Genomic DNA, 18,873 nt, shown 5'->3' with positions numbered 1-18,873 from the left:
CATCACCCAGCAAACACAGTGGTGTTTCAAGTGGAGGATCAACGTGTTTTTTAACAATACTTTTTATAGTTAGTGCTGAGTGTCAATGTCACTATGAAAATGTAAATAAAATACATCTATGATATTCTAATATCACAGGTAATCTTGATCCATTCTGCTGCAGCTTATAGAGGACAGGACAGGCTGACATAGAGACTGAAATGTATGATAACAAACTGTTCTGCTCAGATGCTGAAAGCGCCGATCTAAAAGATCACTGCGTCACAAACGCCACACGTTGTGTGCTTACAAATCTGCACCATCATATGAGAGACTCCTTTTTCCCCATAGTACCCGAACAATGTGTTATCATACACTTCTGATCATGCACGTTAACCTTTCTGTAACTTACTTGTCGGCTAAATTGGGCATTGATCGACAGAGTTCACAAAAGACCTTATTTGTGGTCTCGTCGAACCCGAGCCAGTTCCACCGGTCTCGCCATTGAGGCTGAAACCTTCTGACTCTTTTCTCCTCATACTCCCTGTGGTATACTGAGTGAGAATAGTTGTTTCAAATATTAAATAATTGTAAGTTGCTTGTGTCTGAGGTTGAATATACTAATTATTCAGAGTTGTCATGTTATTTAGGAGTTTGCCCACTAGGGGGTGCACAAGTTTGAGTGTTGTATAATAAAAGAGACAATATAGAATGATCAGAAGAAGCTGTTTGTAACAGACTGTGCAACTGAAGTAAAGTGGTCAGTAAACTTGGAGATGTTGTATGGAGTTCTTTCGGCCACGATGCAACACTTCCTCTCTCTCCTCCTCCTCTCCTCCTCTGACTTTCTTTTCTTTGGCTTTTTTGCCAGGCGCTTGGCTGGGACCTGGGGGTTTAGTGTTTCCTGCAGGATAAGTTTGGCCAGGGGGGAGCGTGTGACGGGGGTCGCGGCACGGTGCTCACTCATAGCTCAACTGCTAATTAACCACGAGCGCGGCACTGTTATTTATTTATTTATTTCCTGTCCGTTGTCCGGGTGCTGCAGAATTTAGCGTGGGCGGGGCACCCGGACTGACAAGGTCTGGCGGAAACCCTGGAATAACATTTTTTTTTTTTTTTTTTTTTAATCGTTATAAGGTGGAACTTGTGTCGTCGTCTTCTGCTCTTCTTCTCCTCCTGCGATGACTGCGAGGCGAGCGAGTGACGCGCGTTCATGTACCACGGGAGCGAGTCGGCTCTGCTGTGTGCGACAGCAGCTGCTTTCTGCGCTTGCTGCGCACAGAAGGAATAATACCTCTTCTTTGATTGGAATCACGTAACGCTATGTTTATGTCACAGTACCATTGGGAATTAATGTGAAATGATTTATTTATTTATTTTCAAGGCATTATTTTTCACTGGCCCAACGGGCCAGCGCATTGCGCAATCTACTGGCCCAGACGGTTTTAAAAGCGCTCCCGGGCCACCGGGCCATTTATAATGTCGAGCCCTGTGTTGTAGTGTAAACAGGCCCAAAGAGACACAAAGTGAGACTGAGCTGATGATCGATGTCAGTCATGTCAACACCTCCTCCGGGAAACGACGTTCAACTCTTCTTTCTCCTGCTTCAGGCCAAACATCCCTGTGATGTGTGTATGCTGTGTCAGACACTCTTCAGGTTCAGGGGGGAGCACAAAGTCGGTCCGGAGTCTACATCTGAGGAGAAACCGTGATTGCATTGTCAGGAACAAAGGTGGAAATAGAAAACAGAACTCTGAGGGAGCTGTGGGTTTTTCAACCCTCCACTGTGACTGCAGGCTCAGACAGATCCTCACAGTTTCCTTTGTTTATGACAGGAAGTGTTGTACCATTGGACAATGTGTTTTTTCACCTGCAGGTGTCCGAGCTGCGCTGAGTGTAGATGACGGTGGTGTAGAAAAGAGCTTCTTGATCTTCACCTGCAACACAGAGTTTTCTTCGTGACTCAACAGCTGGATGCCTGCTCTTTATAATCAACCATGCAGATGATGTTTGTGTGAAGGTAAATGAAGTTTGGGTACGAGCCACCTGGACACGCTGGGTGGAGCTAGTCAGGGGCGCCGAAAAGGGGGGGAAAAGGGGAAGGATTCCAGGGGCCCATCATTAATAGGTGCCCAGTCAGGGCTTTTCGTGGGCCCGGGACTGTGGCACTTTCTTTTCTTTTCATGGGGCCCAAACTCGCTGGCGGCACCCCTGGAGCGAGTGACTCACTGCTGCTGTGCTCAGATTCTGCCGATGTTCTTGAACAAGTGGAGAGACTCACTGCCACAATGGAGGCTTGGATTCTTTCATTTCCAGTCATTTCGTTTGTTGTAATGCCCTGATTTCTGGTCTTCCCACAAAGAGTATCAGCAGCCGTCAGCTTCTCCAGAATTCAGCAAAATTCTGAATTCAGAATGCCGAAGACCACCAGAAGATCACTTCATCGACTCCCCGTACATTTCAGGATTGATTTTAAGCTTCTAATATCAGTTTTTCACTTTCTTGGGCTCTCTTTTTTATCGAACTTGCTTTTACGCGATGAGCCCTGGTGGTCCCTTGGTCTTCTGACTCCGGCTTTCTAAGGTTCCTCATGTCAGAACTCGGATCTGTGGTGGGACCACGTTCTGTCACTATGGAACACATATGCTGTGGTGGGGCCCGCAGTGGACATGGACTGTGGAACCTTTTGATGTGTGCATGGCCCCTGATGATGGAGCTGTCTCTTCTGGTTCTTCAGAGCCTGGCCATTGTGAGGACTGTCTTTAACTTTAACATCTATTGATGAATGTGGGTAATGGGGGTCAGTAGTGTGGGCAGGATGTTTCTCTGTGTGTGTCTTTTAATTTCTATTCTTGTTAAGTTTTCAACCTGTAAACCACTTTGTGCTACATGTATGAAACGTGCTCTATTGATAAATTTGATCTGACACAACATGCAGGATGCTGGACCTCGAGGACCAGAAATTGCAGTGTCCCCGATCTAGAGGTAGATTGGGTCGTCTCACAATCGAAAAATTGCAGGCTCACAGGTTGAAGTGTCCTTGAGCAAGACCCTGAACCCCAAACTGCTCCCAGTGGATGAACTAAGCACCTTGCCTGGCAGCTGCCTCCTCTGGTGTGTGAATTGGATGAATGTCATTCACAGTGAAAAGTGCTTTGGGCTCAATCAAAGAGCAAGATCAGTGAAATTCATCTCGGCATTGCCTCGTTTTGCACATAGAGCAGAAATAAGCTTTATGTCTTGAGATATATGGCTAAATGTCCCTGCATGAGGACAGAAAGTTGCCACAGCAGTAAAGAAAAGCCTCTGTTGCTCCTGTGAATGAGAACCTCAAAGTGTGTCGAAGTTTTCTTTTTTGTGCTTTACGATGGAGATGCGGAACACTGTCTTGTGGTCTGACCTGTGCATCTGATGGAAAGACCGAGCAGCAGCAGTGTGACGATCGCCAGGCAGACAGCAAACACAGGAAATGGTATGCGAGTCATGAGCGGGCCCGTGGTCGGCTCAGGTCGCCCTGCTTCAGGAAGACAGAGACCACAGAAGGTCGTCTTTGATTCTAAGACACACAGAATAAAAGAATTCAGATCCTCTCCAGGCTGATTCTCACCTCTGACCGTCAGTCGGCTGAGCGAGGACTCTCCAACCCCTGAGATGTTACACTTGTAGAGTCCTTCATCAGACCGAGACACACTGAGGACGCTCAGGTTTCCTGTCGAGGTGCTTCCAATCAGGAGGTCGTTCTTGTAGAAGTTTGAAGAGAATCCGGACGAGGTGGAGGAAGAAGAGGAAAGATCCCGACTCCTGCAGATCAGCGTCACAGTTTCCCCCTCCGTCACCGGAAGAGCAGGACTCTCCAGGATCACAGCGCCACCTGCTCACAAAACACACACTCAAATATATGTGAGAAGTCAGAACTGTTGTTGATGGGCTAAGCCCCGCCCCCAAATGCAAATGAACTAATAGCATTCAACTACGAACTGCCCAGAAAAGCCAATTCGACAAAGTTTAGCATTTTTACGTGTGAGAAAACAAACAGCATTGACATTGTTGTCATCCTAATCATGAGGAACGCTTGAATCACCTGGATCTTATGTGTCGTCTGTTCTAAGAAGTTCAACAACAAGTACACCTTAAAGTCCAGTTTCATCGGCATAAAAATCATTGAAACTCTGGTGTTCAAGGGGTAATTGTTACAGTTCACAGGAGTAAAAATACACTAAATATAATAATTTCACCTCCAAATTTAAAAGAATTTGATGTTAGTCCGATCAGTGAGGTCTTATCTTTTGTAGGCTCTATTCTAGACTTCAGACCCAACTGGAAGTGTGAACTCAAGGAAAATGGTGTTTATCAGTATTGTTGTCAGCTGTGAGGGTCTGCTCTCTCGTTACAGTGGTCTCAACCACTCTCCTCAAAATAAAAATAGAGAAGTCTCCAATCAAGCAAAAAGCCAACATGAATCCTTTGTAACAAGGTGTGTTCCAGAGACCAGAAAGTGTCTTCTCACCACAGACAGTGAGCAGCACTTTGTGATCTCTGGTTCTGTAGCTCAGTAGAGAACGTGAGGAAAACCATGTTCATGGGGGATACAGTCAAGTCGACCCCAAACCAAGTCGGCCCATAGCCAAGCTGGCCCCATGCAAACTCGCAAGGGTCTCAAGTCTCACGCATTGAGTGTGACAGTCACCCATTTCGGTCTTTTGTCACGAACTCATGCCACACATTGTATTTCTCATGCTGGGAAAAAAAAAATCCCAAAAAATGGTTGAAACCACCTATTTTAGCCCGCCCCTTTCCTTTTTTGATTGACAGGTAAGTGACAGGCTTGCAGACATGTTTGACTCCTCCCAGTTCCATAGCAGCGGCGCACCAGACAAATTTACCGGTATTTTTTTTTTCCTGCAAGGGAAATACAATGTGTGGTGTAAGTGCGTGAGAAAAGGCCGAAATGAATGACTGTCACACAAACTCACGTGTTACAATGATGCTAACAGCGTCGCTGAGCTCTCCGGCCTCGGACTCGCACCAGTAATCTCCAGTGTCCACTGGGTAGAGAGTGTCCAAAAAGCATTTTGGAGCAGAGGATGTACAATGGTCTTCTACTTCTACCGAGTCATATCTTCTTTTCTTAACTCTCCAGTCTGAAGAGTTTCCTTCCAAATCGCACTCCAGAAGAATCGAGTCACGGAAAAAGAACTGAGACCTGTTGGGCTGGACCCTTAGAGAAACTGCCAGAACCAGAGGAAACAGCTCGAACCCACCTGTAGACAGAGAATAGGAAGCCCTGGTGATCAACTCAGACACAGTCCAAACCCATGGGAGACTGGTTAATGGTTATTTGGTCTATTTAAATGATTTGTGTTGTTGCATTGTTTGACTCTTGGTGGAGATTAGTGGACTCAAGGAGATACAGTAGATGCAGAAGACAAAGGTGACAGGAAGAGACAGAAAATTCTCACAAACAGAATCATCAACTGGAGTCCGGACTGTTTAAAGCAGCTGGGCTTATTAAACTCAATCTGGAGTTTGAAAACAACACTGAGACTCTTCATAGTCAACCTGCAGACTCCAGCAGGAAGTCGTACATCCAGACTCCCTCACAGCAGATCTGGACTCTGAACCGGACCCGGTCTCGTCCAGGTCCCCGTGGACTCCTTAAATCCACCCTGGAGTCTTCAAACCATTACCTCAAAATAAATATGTTTGACTTTTTAGCTTTAAAATAACTCAATTTGTTTTCTGCGAACTTTAAGAAAAACTTTAATAGAAAAGATGAAAGTAAACATGAAGCTCAACATGGTGCATCTTCCCACAAATCATTTTATGTTAATTATTCAACCACAGACTCATTTAGTTTGGTCCACAGGAGTGAAGATCAATATCTCACAAACTAAAGAACATAACAACGCTTCATCTTGCTTCGAGCTTCACTGTCTGAACAGAGGAAATACCGCTGTGGACGGCGGACGCCAGCGGACTGACGATATCTCCACACTCTCCTGACTGTCTGCAGGTTCTGGAAGAACCGAAGCTGTAGAACCGTCGAACGGCGTTCCGGTCACTCACCCAGGATAACGTACAGCGTGGTCAGCTCCATGCCGGCCCACTGCCAGAGCCACGGATGCCACGGCTTCCTGCCGAGCGGGGCTTCCAGGTCAGCTTCTGCTTGTTGTTTGCGCGACTGTTTGCAACACCTCAAATGTCAGAGTTGTGCCACATCCTGCAGCGAAGACTCCAGGGCAATGCTCGCTCTGTCTCACAAGTGAGACAAAAGTCAGGTGTGAAAAGGCAGAGCAGACAAAGGCTTCTGAAGGCCTTCAGCCACGCCCACTTCACGTTTCTGACTAATCGCATCAAAGATAAAAGAAAGTCTGCTCAGAGAGTTTGAACAAGAAGCTTTTTCTCTCAGCTCTGGACGAGAGCAAAACTCACGGGACAGCAGTTCAAGTTAAGGTGCAGAGCTTTTGTGTTATTTTGTGTGTCTGTTCACATCAATCAATCAATCAATCAATTTATTTTTGTATAGCCCAGTATCACAACAACAGTTGCCTCAGAGGGCTTCAAGATGTTACATTGATTGGTAAAAATAAAAACAGTGAATAAGCATAATATTAATATGTCAAATTCACAGTGGTCACATGGCAGCGGTGATCAGAAACAGTGAAAATACAACTTTTTTAAAACGGCTCTCTAAGTGGAACTTCAGATTATGCCTCGAGTCTGTTTCCATGGAAATGGGGGAAATGCAGTGGCTGCTGGTGAAGAATATTGTCAGTGGGATATTTAATGAGCTTCACAACCAATTAAATTACCGTATTTTCAGATAATAGCCAGTTTTACTATTACTGCCCTGTCCACACTAAAGTCAACTTTAAAGATATGTGCACCCACACTGCTGAACAGGAACATCATGGAAATGGAAATGTTGCGATCGTTTCCATTCCAATATAAAAGTGGAAAAAAAAAATTAATCCACTTTCTAAACGAGCAAAATACATTTTGGCGATCTAGGTGGTTACGTTCTAGGTTGAAATGCGTTCAATAGTGAGCAAAGCCACATCTCAAAGTGAGTTTGATGGAAGATTGCTCCTCTTCACAGACAAGCATTGCAGTTTCTGGTGTAACCCGCTTAATCACCGGGGTCCAGCCAGCTGGTGAGCCCAGCTGGTCTCCTGAATGAAGTCCCCCCCGGCCAGCCGGCAGAACACAAATTGAAAAAAAATACCTTTTCAGGATAACACATTTTTACATAATGTCTATCTATCACTGCAGCCAGTAAAACCATAACAATCGGAGGCAAATGAAACAGAAAACACAAACATTAACTTTGTAAGAAAAGAACAAGAAAGGATTTTCAGTGTTTTGGAGTTTACATAAAAGGACAACTGAAGAAAAAAACAGGCAAAGATTAATTGAATTAAACAAAGTAACTGAAAAGCAAGGTGAAATAATCAGAGTGGCAAGAAATATGGGGACTCTGACATTGAAAGAGAACTTTGCCTTCTCGGCGGCGCTGCGCCTCCCATCGAGCATCAGCGAGGAGGAGAAGAGGCAGAAGGTGGAGCGGCTGATCCACGAGCTGGGCCTGGGCCGGGTGGTCGACTCCAAGGTGAGCGGGTCAAATCTTCAATTTGTGAAACTAACTTTCCATGAATTGTTGTGATAGGTCACTTCGACGTGAAGGTTTTTCAAGCATTTTAGAAGCTGTGAGAAATCTCTTCGCTGCCCAGACGACTGGCTGATATGTGGCTAACATGCTAGTGAAAAACATATTTTAAAGACATACCTTTCAGCTACCTGTGAGCTCCTGTAGCGTCTTTCTGTGGTCAAACTCCAGGACCAGCGCACCAACTTCAACAAACGACAGCTTCTAGTCCAGAAAATCCAGTATGAACCATGACCTTCTTGCCGGTCCAGGTGGGCACTCAGCTGATTCGCGGGATCTCGGGAGGTGAGAGGAAGAGGACGAACATCAGCATGGAGCTGATCATCGACCCGTCCGTCCTGTTCCTGGATGAGCCCACCACGGGCCTCGACACCATCCATCCATCCATCTATCCATCTATCCATCTATCCATCTTCTACCGCTTATCCGGGGCCGGGTCGCGGGGGCAGCAGTCTCAGCAGAGATACCCAGATTTCCCTGTCCCCAGACACTTCCTCCAGCTCCTCCGGGAGGATCCCAAGGCATTCCCAGGCCAGCCGAGAGACATAGTCTCTTCAGCGTGTCCTCGGTCTTCCCCAGGGTCTTCCCCTGGTGGGACATGCCCGGAAAACCTCCCCAGGGAGGGGGTCCAGGAGGCATCCTAAAGAGGTGCCCGAGCCACCTCAGCTGGCTCCTGTCGATGTGGAGGAGTAGCGGCTCTTCTCCAAGCTCCTCCCTGGTGACTGAGCTCCTCACCCTATCTCTGAGGGAGCGTCCAGCCACCCTACAGAGGAAGCTCATTTCGGCCGCTTGTATCCGGGATCTTGTCCTTTCGGGCATGACCCAAAGCTCATGACCATAGGTGAAGGTGGGAACATAGATTGACCGGTAAATCGAGAGCTTCACCTTTCGGCTCAGCTCCTTCTTCACCACAATGGACCGATACAATGACCGCATCTCTGCGGCTGCTGCACCAATCCGCCTGTCAATCTCACGCTCCATCCGTCCACCACTCGTGAACAAGACCCCAAGATACTTAAACTCTTCCACTTGGGCCAGAGTCTCTCCACCGACCTGGAGAGGGCAGGCCACCTTCTCAGATTTGGAGGTGCTGATCCTCATCCCTATCACTTCACACTCGGCTGCGAACCACCCCAGTGCATGCTGCAGGTTCAGGTTCGGTGGAGCCAACAGGACAACATCATCTGCAAAAAGCAAAGATGAAATTCTGTGTTCCCCAAACCTGACCCCCTCCGGCCCCTGGCTGCACCTAGAAATTCTGTCCATAAAGATTCTGAACAGAACCGGTGACAAAGGGCAGCTCTGCCGGAGTCCAACATGTACTGGGGACAGGTCTGACTTACTACCGGCAATGCGGACCAGACTCATTTTCCGCTCATACAGAGACCGGATGGCCCTTAACAAGGGGCCGAAGCACTCCCCACAAGACACCACAAAGGACACGGTCGAATGCCTTCTCCAATTCCACAAATCACATGTGAACTGGTTGGGCGAACTCCCACCAACTCTCCAGCACCCTATGGAGGGTATAGAGCTGGTCCAGTGTTTTGCGACCAAGACGAAAACCGCATTATTCCTCTTGGATACGAAGTTTGACTATTGGTCGAACCCTCCTCTCCAATACCCTAGCATTGACTTTCCCAGGGAGGCTGAGGAGTGTGATAGTTTGAGCACACTCTCCGGTCCCCCTTTTTTAACAGCGGGACGACAACCCTTGTCTGCCAATCCAGAGGCACTACCCCCGGCCTCCACGCGATGTTACACAGATGTGTCAACCAAGACAGTCCCTGCACATCCAAAGACTTAAGGTACTCAGGGCAAATCGATCCACCCCCGGTGGCTTGCCACTGAGGAGCTTACCAACCACCTCGGTGACTTCAGCTTGGGAGATGGGTGAGGCCGCCTCTGAGACCTTGGCTTCTGCTTCCTCCACGGAAGACGTGACGACGGGATTGAGGAGGTCCTCGAAGTATTCCTTCCACCATCTTATAATATCCCCAGTTGAGGTCAGCAGCTCCCCACCTCCACTGTAAACAGTGTTAGTGGAGACTTGCTTTCCCCTCCTGAGGCGCCGGACGGTTTGCCAGAATTTCTTCGAAGCCGACTGGTAGTCCTCCTCCATTGCCTCCTCGAACTCCTCCCAGACCTGATGTGGCATGGTGGGGAGTTGCACTCCCCTCCACTAGAGGCAGTGTGGTTTCTAATTACTGGGCGTCTATAGATATCCCTGCTCCGCCCTTCCTCTTCCTCTTCCTCCTTCATGGGACTGACAGACATGTGGCTGCTGTCCTGACAGCGTGTCTGTGCAGGGCAGTGTTTGGTGTTCCACAAAGGTACGCATGCTCCGTTTCTCTTTAGTCCACTTAGCAGCCCCAGCATTGTATTTACCCCAGCCCTGCGCTTCACAGCTGTGTGAATTGACTGGGAGCTGGACTGCCCTGGAGTCTGTGTGGGCGCGGTGTGTTTCCTGCAGCCGCCGCTGCTGCTGTATTGGGCTGTGTGTGCTCTCCTTCATACTGCCAGGTGTGTCAATCCCTCCTCAGTAGGGAACAGTGATTTATTGTTTAGATTAATGTCATTATTTTGGTGTGATTTCATGATTTGTTTTACAGTGGCGCAGTCATCAGCTGCAGTTGATCCCGGGCTTTACTGCTGTTTTGGCTCCCTGTTCTGGATGTGCTTGGCACTTAATCACCGCATCTCCTGCTCCGTAGAGCACTTTTCTACCCCGGTGTCCTGACGGATAGGCCGGGCTCTTCCAACAGCGTTGTCCAACTGCAAGGAGCTTAGGAGCATGTTTAAGTGCCGGGCTCTGTTTTAAAGATGCAGACGCACTGTTTCCTTTGATTTTTTTGTGCTTTTTCTGTTTCTTCTGTGGGATTAGTGCTTACTGTTCTCTCCTTACTTCTGTTTTTTTATTTCGTTAAGTATTTCATAATTATTTCTGTCTTTGTCGTTTTGTATGAGGGCTGCCAGCATTGCATGAGTTTAATTATTGCTTTCTTTTCTTTTGGCAGGTGCTGGGGGCCCCGGAGCGGCAGCGGTTCCCTGGTGGTGGTCCATTTTTCACTTTTTTTGTTTGCTGTGTCACGGGTGCTGTGTGTTTTTGGATCCTCCCCCTTTCTGTTACCGCTGTCGTGGTAAGCCCCAGCCCTGTCCAGTTTGGTTTTGTTTGGCAGGCCTCAACCCCATTTATTTTGAGTTAGTCTGCTGCTTTTATCATTTGGAATTTAATAAAGTTGTTTTAATTTGAACTCACGTCTCCCGTCCCCGTGAATCCTTCGAACCTGCGGGTCCTTGTTTTTTTTTAAATTTTATTTAACATTTGAGATCCTGGGGTGCAAGTCCCCAGGTGGCGTTGTCTTTTGGTTTGTGTTCCGTTTATCCCAACACTCGTGCTGCCACACTGAGTTTTTGCCTCCACAATCACTCAGACTGCAGTTCACTTGGCCTGCTGGTACCTGTCAGCTGCTTCTGGAGTCCCATGCGCCAACAAGGCTCGATAGGACTCCTCCTTCAGCTTGACGGCAGCCCTTACTTCCGGTGTCCACCACCGGGTTTGGGGGTTGCCGCCACGACAGGCACCGGAGACCTTACGACCACAGCTCCCGGCAGCTGCTTCGACAATGGAGGTGGAGAACATGGTCCACTCAGACTCAATGTCCCAACCTCCCTCGGGACATGAGAGAAGCTCTCCCGGAGGTGGGAGTTGAAAACCATGCTGACAGAGGGTTCCACCAGACATCCCAGCAGACCCTCACAATACATTTGGGTCATGCCAAGTCTGTCCGGTTTCCTCCTCTGCCAGCGAATCCAACTCACCACCAGGTGGTGATCGGTCGACAGCTCTGCTCCTTTCTTCACCTGAGTGTCCAAAACATGCGGCCGGAGGTCAGATGACACGACAACCGAGTCGATCATCGACCTCCGACCTAGGGTGTCCTGGTGCCAAGTACACTTATGGACACTCCTGTGCTCGAACATGGTGTTTGTTATGGACAAACTGTGACTAGCACAGAAGTCCAATAACAGAACGCCACTTGGGTTCAGATCAGGGAGGCCGTGCGTCCCAGTCACCCCCCTCCAGGTCTCACTGTTGCTGCCCACGTGGGCATTGAAGTCCCCCAGTAGAACAATGGAGTACTTAGTCGGAGCACTGTCTAGCACCTCTCCCAGGGACTCCAAGAAGGCCGGGTACTCTGCACTGCTGTTTGGCCCGTAAGCTGAGACAACAGAGAGGCACCTGTCCCCGACCCAAAGGCGCAGGGACACGACCCTCTCGTTCACTGGGGAGAACTCCAACACATGGTGGCTGAGCTGTGGGGCTATATGCCGCCTCTCACTGCGGGCAACTCCAGAGAAGTGGAGAGTCCAGCCCTTCTCGAGAGATTGGGTTCCAGAGCCCAGGCTGTGTGTGGAGGTGAGTCCGACTATATCTAGCCAGTACCTCTCAACCTCCCTCACAAGCTCAGGCTCCTTCCCCCCCAATGAGGTGACATTCCAGCCAGCATGGCGAACTCATGCCGCTACTGCTGAAGAGGTGAGCAGCTCAAAATACAACACCAGAACCGGCTGTAGCCGACCCATTCACTGACTCCGACTGAAAAAAACTACATTTTCAAATTTTACAAATATGATAGAATTTTTTTTTTCATTTAAATTTCACAAGAAATTATTTTCACTGTGGAAACATTAAATCTAAATAAGAAGGTAAAATGTGTCCTGTTTTGGGCTTAATTTGCATCAGTCGGTATTTTTGTGTTTTGGGGTGCTGTTGAGACATCGGTGCTCAGGCTGATGAGGTTTATGAAAACAGCCCGACTCTGTCACTATGGGAATGGGGTAAATGACTTCTGAGCTGGGACTTTTTGAAAAAGCTTGAGCTTGATGCTTCTACTGCTCATGTTCAGTAGATGGACTATGTGGTGGAAATTTCTAATGTGTGCATGCTTGAAGGAATACTCCAAAGATTTTGGACCCACGCCCTGTCCCGATCATTTACACAGTGAGATAAGCTCAGAAATACCTTTGTGTCCGTTCGTCCAGCCGCGGGCTCCCAGCTGTTAGCATCGTAGTTAGCTTAGCTCAACTGCGGGAGGTGAAGAGGAAACAGAGCCGGACTGACGAAAGTGGACAAAATACTCCTTCCAGTGGTCCAGGGGATGGCGTATTAGCACGTGAAGTAAATCCGAATGGTTATAAAACATTTTAAAAGATGTGTTTTCCTGGTCAGGTAACTGAAGCATGTTAAAAACACTCCAGGTATGATAATTTCATGCTGTGTGATGCTTTAAAATGTATGGTCACAACTGTAAGGTTATTTTATGTGTTTATGTGTGAAATTGGCCACATTTTATGCGTTTTTGCAATGTGCTGTCTTAGCGCCATGAAAGGTGCAGTTCTTAACTCCTGCCACAATAGGGAGTGTCTACCCACCCAGGTGAGCTCTGGTGAGCACTGCAAGGCTTCCTCAGACTGGGTGTTTCTGTCCCTGATTCAGGTGTTGCGGAATTAAAACTGAATATGTTGAGACAATACCTGTGTCTAATTGTGAATTAGGCTGGTTACTGGTTAAATATATTTCTCAGCTGGTGAGCAGCGGTAATGGAGTGTGAGGAACTCTGCACATTGAGAATTTTGTTATGTAAACGCTGAAATGGTGATTTAGGTGAAATGATTTATTGTGAACTGACAGACGGTTGTTAAATACTGGATTTGACTGAACAGAGTTTACTGAAATGAGTAAAACCATGTAGTTTTCATGTTGGTCCACCAGGTGGTGCTGTTGGTTGTTCTTGTCATGAATCCACACTCATGCTGCAGAGAATAATACCCACTAAACATGAACAGCAGGAGAGTCTGAGCATTTTCACAAGTTTTTACTTTCCCCCGTTTTAAGTTTAGCATTTTCACTGTGTTGTAGTGTAAACAGGCCCAAAAAGACACAAAGTGAGTCTGAGCTGATGATTGACGTCAGTCATGTCAACACCTCCTCCGGGAAACAACGTTCAATTCTTCTTTCTCCTGCTTCAGGCCAAACATCCCTGTGATGTGTGTGTGCTGTGTCAGACACTCTTCAGGTTCAGGGGGGAGCACAAAGTCGGTCCGGAGTCTACATCTGAGGAGAAACCATGATTGCATTGTCAGGAACAAAGATGGAAACAGAAAACAGAACTCTGAGGGAGTTCCAGGTCTTTCTACCTTCTGCTGTGACTGCAGGCTCAGACAGATCAACATAGTTTCCTTTGTTTATGACAGGAAGTGTTGTACCATTGGACAATGTGTTTTTTCACCTGCAGGTGTCCGAGCTGCGCTGAGTGTAGATGACGGTGGTGTAGAAAAGAGCTTCTTGATCTTCACCTGCAACACAGAGTTTTCTTTGTGACTCAACAGCTGGATGCCTGCTCTTTATAATCAACCATTCAGATGATGTTTGTGTGAAGGGAAAGGATGTTTGGGTACGAGCCACCTGGACACGCTGGGTGGAGCTAGTGACTCACTGCTGCTGTGGTCAGATTCTGCCGATGTTCTTGGAACAAGTGGAGACTCACTCCCACAGTGGAGGCTTGGATTCTTTAATTTCCTGTCATTTCATCTGTTTGTAATGCCCTGATTTTTGGCCTTTCCACGAAGAGTATCAGCAGCCGTCAGCTTCTCCAGAATTCAGCAGAATTCCGAATTCAGAGTGCCGACGAGCACCAGAAGATCACTTCATGAACTCCCCCTACATTTCAGGATTGATTTTAAAGTTTTACTATCCATTTTATCACTTTCTTGACCCCTCTTATTTATCGAACTTGATTTTACGCAATGAGCCCTGGTGGTCCCTTGGTCCTCTGGCTCCGGCTTTCTAAGGTTCCTCATGTCAGAACTCGGATCTGTGGTAGGACCACATTCTGTCACTATGGAACACATATGCTGTGGTGGGGCCCGCAGTAGGCATGGACTGTGGAACCTTTTGATGTGTGCATGGCCCCTGATGATGGAGCTTTCTCTTCTGGTTCATCAGGGCCCGGACAATGTGAAGACTGTCCTTAATTTTAACGTCTATTGATGAATGTGGGTAATGGGGGTCGGTAGTGTGGGCAGGATGTTTCTGTGTATATGTCTTTTTATTTCTACTCTTGTTATGTTTTCAACCTGTAAACCACTTTGTGCTACATGTATGAAACGTGCTCTATTGATTAAATTTGATCTGACACAACATGCAGGACACCAGACCTCGAGGACCGGAAATTTCAGTGGCCCTGAACTCAGTGCCTTGCCTGGCAGCTGCCTCCTCTGGTGTGTGAATTGGATGAATGTCATTCACAGTGAAAAGTGCTTTGGGCTCAAGCAGGGGCAAAGTGCAAGATCAGTGAAATTCATCTCGGCATTGCCTCGTTTTGCACATAGAGCAGAAATAAAGCTTTATGTCTTGAGATATATGGCTTAATGTCCCTGCATGAGGACAGAAAGTTGCCACAGCAGTAAAGAAAAACCTCTGTTGCTCCTGTGAATGAGAACCTCAAAGTGTGTCGAAGTTTTCTTTTTTGTGCTTTTCGATGGAGATGCGGAACACTGTCTTGTGGTCTGACCTGTGCATCTGATGGAAAGACCGAGCAGCAGCAGTGTGACGATCGCCAAGCAGACAGCAAACACAGGAAACAGTGTGCGAGTCATGAGCAGGGCCGTGGTCGGCTCAGGTCGCCCTGCTTCAGGAAGACAGAGACCACAGAAGGTCGTCTTTGATTCTAAGACACACAGAATAAAAGAATTCAGATCCTCTCCAGGCTGATTCTCACCTCTGACCGTCAGCCGGCTGAGCGAGGACTCTCCAACCCCTGAGATGTTACACTTGTGGAGACCTTCGTCAGACCAAGAAACACAGAGGACGCTCAGGTTTCCTGTTGAGCTGCTTCCAATTAGGAGGTTGTTCTTGTAGAAGTGTGAAGAGAATCCGGACGAGGTGGAGGAAGAAGAGGAAAGATCCCGACTCCTGCAGATCAGCGTCACAGTTTCCCCCTCCGTCACCGGAAGAGCAGGACTCTCCAGGATCACAGCGCCACCTGCTCACAAAACACACACTCAAATATATGTGAGAAGTCAGAACAGCTGATGATGGGATAAGCCCCGCCCCCAAATGCAAATAAACCTAGACCATTCAACTACCAAATGCCCGGAAAAGCCGATTCGACAAAGTTCAACATGTCTACGTGGGGGAAAACAAACAGCAATGTCCTCCTAATCATGAGGAACACCTGAATCGCCTGGACCTTCTGCATCGTCTCTCTAAGATATCCACCAACAAGTACACCTTGAAGTTCAGTGTCAACGGCATAATGTCACTGAAACTCTGGAGTTCAAGGTGTAATTGTTGGTCTTTTGGTCTGAGTTTAACTCAGACAGGTCAGAGCAGTAAATATACACTAAATATAATTATTTCACCTCCAAATTTAAAAGAATTTGATGTTAGTCCGATCAGTGAGGTCTTATCTTTTGTGGGCTCTATTCTAGACTTTAGATCCACCTGGAAGTGTGAACTCAAGGAAAATGGTGTTTACCAGTGTTTTTGTCAGCTGTGAGGGTCTGCTGTTATGTTGCTCAGTAGAGAATGTGAGGAAAACCATGTTCATGATTATGCAGAGATTGTAGAAACAAACTCACGTGTTACAATGATGCTAACAGTGTCGCTGATCTCTCCGGCCTCGGACTCGCACCAGTAATCTCCAGTGTCCACTGGGTAGAGAGTGTCCAAAAAGCAGTTTGGAACAGAGGATGTACAATGGTCTTCTACTTCTACCGAGCCATGTCTTCTTTTCTTAACTCTCCAGTCTGAAGAGTTTCCTTCCAGATCGCACTCCAGAAGAATCGAGTCACGGACGAAGAACTGAGACCTGTTGGGCCGGACCCTTAGAGAAACTGCCAGAACCAGAGGAAACAGCTCGAACCCACCTGTAGACAGAGAATAGGAAGCCCTGGTGATCAACTCAGACACAGTCCAAACCCATGGGAGACTGGTTAATGGTTGTTTGGTCTATTTAAATGATTTGTGTTGTTGCATTGTTTGACTCTTGGTGGAGATTATTGGACTCAAGGAGATACAGTAGATGCAGAAGACAAAGGTGACAGGAAGAGACAGAAAATTCTCACAAACAGAATCATCAACTGGAGTTCGGACTGTTTAAAGCAGCTGGGCTTATTAAACTCAATCTGGAGTTTGAAAACAACACTGAGACTCTTCATAGTCGACCTGCAGACTCCAGCAGGAAGTCGTACATCCAGACTCCCTCACAGCAGATCTGGACTCTGAACCGGACCCGGTCTTGTCCAGGTCCCCGTGGACTCTTTAAATCCACCCTGGAGTCTTCAAACCATTACCTCAAAATAAATATGTTTGACTTTTTAGCTTTAAAATAACTCAATTTGTTTTCTGCGAACTTTAAGAAAAACTTTAATAGAAAAGATGAAAGTAAACATGAAGCTCAACATGGTGCATCTTCCCACAAATCACTTTATGTTAATTATTCAACCACAGACTCATTTAGTTTGGTCCACAGGAGTGAAGATCAATATCTCACAAACTAAAGAATATAACAACGCTTCATCTTGCTTTGAGCTCCGCTGTGTGAACAGAGGAAATGGTGCTGGTGGACGGCGGACGCCAGCGGACCGACGTTATCTCCACACTCTCCTGACTGTCTGCAGGTTCTGGAAGAACCGAAGCTGTAGAACCGGCGAACGGCGTTCCGGTCACTCACCCAGGATAACGTACAGCGTGGTCAGCTCCATGCCGGCCCACCGCCAGAGCCACGGATGCCACGGCTTCCTGCCGAGCGGGGCTTCCAGGTCAGCTTCTGCTTGTTGTTTGCGCGACTGTTTGCAACACCTCAAATGTCAGAGTTGTGCCACATCCTGCAGCGAAGACTCCAGGGCAATGCTCGCTCTGTCTCACAAGTGAGACAAAAGTCAGGTGTGAAAAGGCAGAGCAGACAAAGGCTTCTCAAAGCCTTTAGCCATGCCCACTTCACGTGACTCATCACATCAAAGATAAAAGAAAGTCTGCTCAGACGGTGTGAAGAGGAAGCTTTTCTCTCAGCTCTGGAGGAGAACAAAACTCACGGGACAGCAGTTCAAGTTAAGGTGCAGAGCTTTGTGTCATTTTCTGTGTCCGTTCACACGACAGCGGTGATCAGAAACGCTGAAAACACAACTTATTTAAAACGGCTCCCAAGCTTTCAGATTATGCCCCGACTCTGTTTCCATGGAAACGGGGGAAACGCAGTGGCTGCTGGTGAAGAATATTGTCAGTGGGGCCGTGTTTTTATGAGCATTACAGCCGATTAAGTTAGTGCCAATAAACATCCAAAACAGGTGAGCATTAACTGAACCCCAGCGCTCCGTCAAATAGTAAATATTTAAAGCCAACTTGGAGAATTTGAAGCAATCTAATGTAAAACATGAAAAGCATATGCACAAACACAAATTTAGGACACAAAATGGAAACAAATAACTTTTCAGGTAAACACATTTTTATGTAATGTCTGTAAATCGGTATCTGTCACTGCAGCCAATAAAACCATAACAAACAATCAGTGGTAAATGAAAAACACAAACTGTAGCTTTAACTTTGTAAAAAAAAAAAAAAAAAAGTGTGTATAAGAGTTTACACAAGAGAACAACTGATAAAAATAAAGAAAAAAACAGTCAAAGATTGATTTAAATAAACAGAAAGTAACTAAAAATTAAAGTGAAATTATAAGAGTGGCAAACAATATTTACAAAATCAACCCAAAAATACAAAATGGTTTTAAAACAAGAAAAAAAAACCCAGCATAAAATGGACAAGCTAGTTCAAAAAAAGAAAGAAAAAATGATCAAAAACAGAAGACATAATTTAAAAGTGACTCAAGTATTCTTTTAAAAATGCACAAAATTTTAAAAAAATCAAAAATGATTGTTACAGAAGCATTACAAAGAGATGTTTCGATGCTGATTCATTCTGCAAGACCCATAGTTTCTTGGCAGCTTTTATTGATAACAACATGTGTAAGATGTAAAATCAGTGAAAACTACAGACATCAGCAGTTTTCGTTGAGGCTGTTGTGGAATCGTTGTCATCCGGAAGTCAGTGAACTGTCGCTTGAATTTAGAAAATCAGGCCAGAGTTTGTTTTTTTTCCTTCAATAAACGTTTATTTTAAGTCGCTCCAGATGTTGATTTTTTCCATTAAACTTTTATTTGAAGTC

At 46.6% G+C, this 18,873-nt stretch overlaps 3 protein-coding genes across 5 annotated transcripts; 1 reads left to right on the top strand and 2 right to left on the bottom strand.

Annotated features, from left to right (window-relative positions):
- Nucleotides 1-668: 668 nt before the first annotated feature.
- On the bottom strand, nucleotides 669-6,161 carry LOC115381552 (low affinity immunoglobulin gamma Fc region receptor II-like). 2 transcript variants are annotated; one of them, XM_030083029.1, is made up of 6 exons: nucleotides 6,046-6,161; nucleotides 4,953-5,240; nucleotides 3,587-3,850; nucleotides 3,380-3,496; nucleotides 1,850-1,916; nucleotides 669-1,674 (listed from the first exon to the last, which is right to left on the bottom strand). In XM_030083029.1, exons 1-6 carry the CDS (start codon nucleotides 6,074-6,076, stop codon nucleotides 1,539-1,541), a joined length of 903 nt encoding a protein of 300 aa, XP_029938889.1. In that variant the 5' UTR covers nucleotides 6,077-6,161; the 3' UTR covers nucleotides 669-1,538. The 2 variants fall into 2 exon arrangements, with proteins under 2 accessions (XP_029938889.1, XP_029938897.1); XM_030083037.1 differs by having other exon boundaries at nucleotides 3,380-3,493.
- Nucleotides 6,162-7,447: 1,286 nt separating this feature from the next.
- LOC115382680 (ATP-binding cassette sub-family G member 2-like) lies at nucleotides 7,448-8,022 on the top strand (the record flags this gene model as incomplete). Its single annotated transcript, XM_030084514.1, has 2 exons — nucleotides 7,448-7,588; nucleotides 7,897-8,022. Coding segments are annotated over exons 1-2 (267 nt in total), but the record flags the coding sequence as incomplete, so codon positions are not given.
- A 5,330-nt stretch (nucleotides 8,023-13,352) lies between these two features.
- Nucleotides 13,353-17,543, bottom strand: LOC115381541 (low affinity immunoglobulin gamma Fc region receptor II-like). 2 transcript variants are annotated; one of them, XM_030083009.1, is made up of 6 exons: nucleotides 17,386-17,543; nucleotides 16,292-16,579; nucleotides 15,430-15,693; nucleotides 15,223-15,339; nucleotides 13,939-14,005; nucleotides 13,353-13,763 (listed from the first exon to the last, which is right to left on the bottom strand). In XM_030083009.1, exons 1-6 carry the CDS (start codon nucleotides 17,414-17,416, stop codon nucleotides 13,628-13,630), a joined length of 903 nt encoding a protein of 300 aa, XP_029938869.1. In that variant the 5' UTR covers nucleotides 17,417-17,543; the 3' UTR covers nucleotides 13,353-13,627. The 2 variants fall into 2 exon arrangements, with proteins under 2 accessions (XP_029938869.1, XP_029938877.1); XM_030083017.1 differs by having other exon boundaries at nucleotides 15,223-15,336.
- Between the last annotated feature and the right edge of the window lie 1,330 nt (nucleotides 17,544-18,873).

Source organism: Salarias fasciatus, chromosome 3 (genome assembly GCF_902148845.1).
Source record: "Salarias fasciatus chromosome 3, fSalaFa1.1, whole genome shotgun sequence".
NCBI lineage: Eukaryota > Metazoa > Chordata > Actinopteri > Blenniiformes > Blenniidae > Salarias > Salarias fasciatus.
Note: the sequence above shows the minus strand (reverse complement) of the source record. Positions and strands in the feature narration are given on the sequence as shown.